The sequence below is a fragment of the Chinchilla lanigera genome, unplaced genomic scaffold (assembly GCF_000276665.1).
Source record: "Chinchilla lanigera isolate Chin_1 unplaced genomic scaffold, ChiLan1.0 scaffold00118, whole genome shotgun sequence".
Taxonomy (NCBI): Eukaryota; Metazoa; Chordata; class Mammalia; order Rodentia; family Chinchillidae; genus Chinchilla; species Chinchilla lanigera.
In genome coordinates, this window is record NW_004955519.1 from 4,455,989 (window position 1) to 4,463,307 (window position 7,319).

Here is a 7,319-nt window from a genome sequence, read left to right on the forward strand (position 1 = left end):
CAAAAGCAAAGAGTATGCTTGGAGAAAACTGTAGGGATATCTGCCATTTCCTTTGAAATTGATCAAAAAATTGACAAGGATTAATGAGTGGGCAGGTAAGGGATGAAGCCAATAGAATATGAATTTCATGGTAGCCTCAGGGATGCAAGTATTCACTGTAAGAACTGTTCTGTATATTTGAGAATGTTCTTAATAAAATGTTGTTGGGGAAACCAAAGAGTACACTTTAAATCAGAAATGACTAGCTTCTCTTCCCAGTCTCTGCCAAGGTATAGAGCTCTTTAAACTTAACTTAATATAATTATTTTAAAAGAATCAAAGATCAGGTATCTTAAACCCTCCATTTCTAGGTAAGGAACAAAATGACTTCCAGTGGGTAAAGCAACCAGAGTGCAACTGGGACTAAAGGAAAACCTGCTGACACTCAAGCCGGCACTCTTTCCAGAAGGCCTGTCACCCTCCAACCAACTATGGGACAGAATCAGCCGCAAACCAGAGTGCAAACCTGACTGGAGAATACAGTCCCAACCACAGATGGCACCAACAGCGAGAAAAGTATGGGCAGAGTAAAACAGGCTGGCAGAAGCAGACTAACAGCAACAGGTTTTCTCCTATAGCTGTCACTTTAGACGCAGGTTTCCAGCTACTTTTCTACGTTTTCCAAATGCTCTGTACCTGTGCAGTCCAACACAGGACTTTCTCATGTGGCCTCGGGGGACTGGAAATGTGACCGGCCCCAACTGGGATGGGCTAACCACAAAAATTACACCAAAGTTCACTTCTGGTACAAAAAACTAAATGAAATATCTCATTAATATTTTTATACTGAGTACATGTTGAAATATTTTGGGTATGTTGGGTTAGATAAAATACTATTAAAAAGAACTTCACCTGTTTCTTTTTACCTTTGTGGTGTACCTACCAGAGATTTTAAATGACTTACATGGTCAGCATTATAGGACAGCACTGATTTACAATAAACATGGAAATATTTTTTTTTTTGAGACAAGGTCTCATTATGTAGTCCAGGTTGGCCTTGAACTCACTATATAGCACAGTCTGACTTCACAGTGATCTTCCTGCCTCCGCCCACGAAGTGCTCCGATTACAAGCATGTGCCACCACGCCTAGCAACATGGAATATATTTCTAGTGGAATTAAACCTATGCTCAAAGGCCTAGCCATCTATTACAGTTTGTACAAATGATGAATTTCTTCTTACAAGTTAAAAGTACTATTATTATTTACAAATACGGACAGGCCAACAAGCTGATTAGGCACATCAGTTTAAATGGCACTTTTCCATCTCTACTGAGCACAAAATGCATGGTACTGTAGAAATCTTGCATAATTAAAAAAAAAACTGTACCCCATGGGCCAGAAAACTCAGGCTCCAATATTAATTCTGAGCTAGACTGGGTGTTTCCAAGCTGTTTTTCCTGTGAACCTGAGTTATATATGTTCATTAACTATAAAATGAAGCAACGGGCTAAGGACTTCTCTGCTCTTTGCAGAGCAATTACGTCTATGATATTCTACCTTAATGGCTGTAAAATAAAGTTTGCCAAGACACGAGGAAGAATGTTTCAGTCAGCTAGGAAGAATGCAGGCCTTGGGACCCCTGCATGATTTGGCCAGCGTAGCCCTGGTGAGGATGGAGAACAACACTGGAAAACAATTTGTGGTTCCAAGTTCCAGCAACGTAATTCCAGGAGAAATGAGTGTCCTTATCCCTTACAGATGGCTTCTCTCCAATTTGAGGAACCACCGTGATAAATGAGGCAATTTCCTGCATTCACAAAGAAACTGGAAAGCTGAAATTAGGCAAAAAACCCAGAGCTTTAATTACCAAGGGAGTCCTTGCTAGGAAATGTTGAACTTGTCTGAGTTTCCACATCACAGTTCTGCTTAGCTTGATGATATTCTGCCAATTCTTTTAAGAAATTCATGAGGAAACCTAAAATATACAATGTACATAGTTTTGTTTCAGATCATTTATTCAACCCTTTCTGTTACTATTTATACAATCTTGCTTTGATAACATTATCATTTTTTACATTATTTAAAAAGAATTCCTGAGGAAAGATCTTTCCAATGATACAAAACCTAGAAGGAATAGGAAGATTCATCAATCTAACCACACAGAAAAATAAAAACTTCTATGTGGCATGAAATAAAATCAAAAGACAAATGACACACTGGAAAAATACTTGCAAAAAATATGGACAAGAAGTACTAATTGTCATAATATCAAAGAGCTCTTAGAAAAACAGGAACAGACAAGGACAAACAGTTCACAGGAATAAAATTAAATGTCGAATAAACATGAAAAATATTTTTTAAATGTTGGATAAACATGAACAAAACAATAAATAAATGCAAATTAATACTAAGTACACAGACTGTATTTTCCCTATACCATTGCTGAAAATAAAACTTTGATAATACTAAGTTTTGGCGCAGGAGAGGGATGTAAGTATAGTCACTACTTAGAAGGGACATCTATCAGTGCTTATGTGTGTTCCAAATGCACATGTCCTGTATCCAAGTCCTTGTATTTCTACAAATTTACACAGTTGCACTTACTTTCACAAGGGCACAAAGGGTACATGCTACAGTGATCACCTCTAGTAGCAAAAGGCAAATAACTAAATTAAAAACATTCTTTAAAAATAATTAGTCTTTCGCAAATGGGAAGGAGATCAAAAAATGGGGTGAGGAAGTAAACGGAAGGGACATAAAAAGGGTTTTAACATGTGTTTAGTACATGGACCAGCTCCCCACAAAGAGTGTGATCATTGATACTATAAACATATACTAATAAAAAAATATAAAAATTTGTCTAGTCACCAGAGAAAGAGTTGAAAAGACTCCTGTTTCTGTATCGGCCAAGTCATAGGTCTTTTTTCTTTTCTGCTGAAGATTTCAAAACTCTTTCCCACAATTTCGGCTTCCCTTCCATGTGCAAAATTACACAGCAACCTCACACCTGCCCCTGGGAAGACACCAGTCCCCTATGTTACACTGCATGCGAGCTGCACAGTGACAGACAGGAGCACCTGCACAGAATATCCCCAATCAGAATGATTTCTCCCCAGAAATTCTAGGTCAGTTGTTTCTTTGGCGGTAACTTTTTTCTTTTCATAGTATGTACAAGATTAACTTTTTAAAATTTTCTGACACAGAAGTTTAATATATCTATGTTCACTGATTTTTTTCCCCTAAACATAAAGCCTTCTAAATCTTAACCTAAACCTAAAACCTAACCTAACCTAAATCCTAACCTAAACCTAAACCTAAACCTAAACCTAAACCCCTCTAACCCCAAAATATCTTTATCTCAGGAAAGCTTTCTTCCACTAAAAAAATACGGACTGATCATCAGAGACATGCTTCTCCGCCTAAGCATTTCTAAGGTTGTTCCCAGCCCTCAGTTCCAGGATCATAATTTTTCCCAGCCCCTAAGAACACCCTCTATTCCCTCCCAACACATACCCCACCCCACCTCTGTGAAGGGTTCACCTACCCGCTTCCATTCACTCATTTGATCATTTACTTCTATCAGCATATTTTGTGTTATACTGTGTACTTCTATTTAGATAAGCCAATTATTTTATTTTGTTGCACCAACTTGTTCCAGCTTTGGCCTCCGCGAGCTCTTTGTGGAATTTTCTTAAAGCACTTCCTTACGCTCTGGCATTACAAGATGCCACAAGCTCATCTTGTATATTCTCTGCCTGATTCTAAAATCAACTGCTCCTCCAAGGAGTCCTGGTTCCTTTTATTTCAGAATGTGAATAGAAACCCAGGCCGGGCATGGTGGCGCACGCCTGTAATCCCAGCACTCCGGAGGCTGAGGCAGGAGGATCGCTGCAAGTTCAAGGTCAGCCTAGACTACAAAGTGAGCTCAAGCCCAGCCTAAACTGCATAGTGAGACCCTGTCTCAAAAAAACAAACAAAAAAATAAATAAATAAATTAAAAAAAAAAGAAACCCAAACTTTCCCAAACAGGGCACTAATGGACTCACTGCTACTGAAGTATCTGCTTTTAGGGGCCTCTCAGGTAACAGAGCAAGGAGATAAACGTAAAATACAGCACTAATCTGTGTGTATACACATACAATACCTCTGTTCATGAACGCTTCTGTTTGCGAACAATTCAGTTCACAAAGTAAAGCATTCGGCCTGCTTGCGTTCACAAACTCTGCATTGTGTGACAAACAAAACCACAGCCATCTTCCCCACACAAACACTAATGCAGCCATCTTCCCCGAAATCGTAAAACAAATTAAGTCATAAACCAAGGTACCACTATATCTATAGATACTTCTATATATAGCATCTATATGTTACATAAACATGAATTCATACTGATCTCTCCAACTAGTCTTTTACCACATGGATCATTCTAGCCTCTTTCCTTGCTTATCTATCAATTTCCATTCAAACAGTAAAGCCTAGCCCTTATCATCTTCTGCCCACTGACTGAATTTTCAATTCCAGTATACATGTATATAAAGGCTCTGGGACTGGCAGCCAGTCTTAGTTGGCCTGGCACTCCCTTTCCCCCGCCCCTCAACCTGAGGACATTATGGCTACACCGTTTTGTCACAGTCTGCATTCCATCCGGGATCACCAGGCCTACCAGATTTGCATTCAGGTTTGCTTTATGTGGTAAAATTCCCTAGATTTTGTGTCCTGTAGCCACCACTGCAGTATCATACAATATATTTTCACCATCTTAAAAACCCCTGTGCTTCACTTATACAACCTCCCCACCCACTTCTACAAATCCCTGGATTCATTTATATTTTACATGGCCTAAAGGGCACTCCTGAGAGATAAGTAATGTTATCTCGTATGGATGGGCCACAGCTTGCTTGTCCATTCACCTACTAAAGGATATCTTGGTTGCTCCCAGTTTATGGTAATTCAAAATACAGTTGCCATATATATTCAAGCGCAGGAGTTTGTGTGTATGTGTTTTCAAGTCAGTCATATAAACATCTAGGAGCGTAATTGCTGGGTTTATCGTATGACTGACTACATTTAGCTTTTTAAAAAACTACCAAACCCTCTCAAATGATTCTGAACTTCCATCGGCAGTGAATAAAAGCTTATTTTGCTCTGTACCCTTACCAGCATTTATTGTCACTGTTTTGTATAAATTTTTTTTTTTTCCGGTACCAGGAACCGAACTCACGACCTTGCGCTTGCCAGGCAGGCGCTTTGCCACTGAGCTAAATCCCCAGCCCCTATTGTCACTGTTTTGAAAGTTAGTCATTCTAAAAGTTAAGTAAGCCGGGCGCAGTGGTGGTACACACTTATAATCCCAGCAGTCAGGAGGCTGAGGCAGGAGGATTGTTGCAAATTTGAGACCAGCCTGGGCTACAAAGTGAGCTCAAGGAAAGACTGAACTGCATAGCAAGACCCTGTCTCAAGAAGACAAAAAAAATTTTTAAAAAGGTATGTAGTAGTAATTATATGTTTTAATTTTCATTTCCCTAATGACTGATGATCTTGAGCATCTTCTCATATGCTTATTAGCTGTCTGTAGATCTCTCTTTTTTTTTTTCCTGCAGTATGGGGATGGGTGTAACCACTGCTAACTATGCTATTTTTTCCACTTATGAAAATTTCAATAAGGAAGTATCAGAGAGGTACATCATCAGCCCTTTTCAATTTTATTTTGAGAGAGGGCCAGGATCTAACTAAGTTTACCTTTCTGGCCTCTGACCTCAGTCTCCAAGAACCTGAGATTAAAGGCATACACCACTGAACTTGGCTATCATCTTTCTACCTTTTTTAGAAAATAATCTGTTCAGATCCTTTGGTTGTTCTAAAATTAGGTTATTCATCCTTTAGTGTTGAGTTTTAAAATTTCCTTGCCATTCTGGATGCAGTTCTTTAATAAGATGTTTTGTAAAATTTTTCCCCAGTTTGTAACTTGAACTTTCATTCTCTTAACAGTGTCTTTCACGGAACAGATGTTTCTAACTTTAATACAGTCCCACTGTTGTACTTTTTTCCATTATATATTATGTTTTTGGTGTTATTTAACTCATCGCAAAACCCAAGGCCATACAGATTTCCACCTATGCTTTAGTGTAGAATTTTATAGTTTTACAATTTACACTTAGGTCTGTGGTTTATTTTGAGTGACTTCTTCTGTTAGGAGCAAAGTCTGTAATCTAGTTTCATTTCTGTGCATATGAATCTCCAATTATTTCTGTACCATTTGTTGAAGAGATTATCCTCCTACCATGTAATTGCCTTTGCAATTCTGTAAAAGTTCAGTTGAATGTATTTATGTGGATCTATTTAGTTTTGGGCACTTTTGCAAATCACAAGGAAGGATTTTTAACTTCTAGAATGCAAGGGGCCAAGGTCCAAATTCTCTACCCATAATTTTCTGGGCATCATTACATTGAATGGAAAAATTAGAGGTGGAAAGAATGGGTGAGCAGAATCTAGGAGAAAGACTATGGCCATTCAACAGATTAGCACTATCAGAGTAAAGATATTATAAAATAAGACTACAGGTCTGATTCAGGGGATACAAAAGTGAGGTACAAAATATTTGCCTATCTGTTATCTCTTTTGTTTTTAAGGCAGGATTTCCCTATATATTCCTGGCTGGCCTTCAGCTCACTGTGTAGCCTATAGGGTCTGGAGCTCACGATCCCTCTGCCTCAGCCTCCTGAGGGCTGGAATTAGAGACATGTGCCACCATGCCTGCTCTTATTTATTTTTTGATGGTCTCAGTCTCTTAATTGGAAGCTACCAATTTTTAGTATTATTTTAACGGTAGCTGTTTTATTGTTAGCGAAGAGTTCCATCCAAATTTTGGCACTAGGATACTTGTCGTATTACCTACTCATAGTTCTTCTGACTTACAGAAATTTTACTCAGATGCTGTGTGAAAGGGGTAAGGGCTGTTAGATATCTTTCTCAACTAGGAGGCTTTAAGGAGACTGTGCAAAGATGAAAAACCTTTTAAGGATAATATAAAGGCCTGTAATAAGTAGATTATTTCTCAACATCCCTTCAAATCCCAAATTTCCTTCTCAAATAATAAAGCAACAGATATTAGCTATATACCTTTGGACTGTGCTGTCCAATGTGGTTAAATTTAAATTAAACTAAATTAAAAATTCAGTTGTACACTAAGCCACCTAATCTTTGATAAAGGCGCCAAACAAACTCACTGGAAGAACGATAGCCTCTTTAATAAATGCTGCTGCAAAAACTGGCTTGCCACCTGCCAAATACTGAAAATAGACCCAAGTCTATCACCATGTACCAAACTCAAGTCAAAA

General features: G+C 38.4%; 1 protein-coding gene across 7 annotated transcripts in view; it reads right to left on the reverse strand.

Annotated features, from left to right (window-relative positions):
• Positions 1 to 7,319, reverse strand: part of Ofd1 (oral-facial-digital syndrome 1) — a 37,096-nt gene that overhangs the window by 22,242 nt on the left and 7,535 nt on the right. For all 7 annotated transcript variants that reach the window (XM_013506985.1, XM_005409202.2, XM_013506986.1 and 4 more), the window contains one exon: positions 1,850 to 1,957. In XM_013506985.1, coding sequence (XP_013362439.1) covers positions 1,850 to 1,957 — 108 coding nt within the window. The remainder of the gene's footprint in view (positions 1 to 1,849; positions 1,958 to 7,319) is intronic.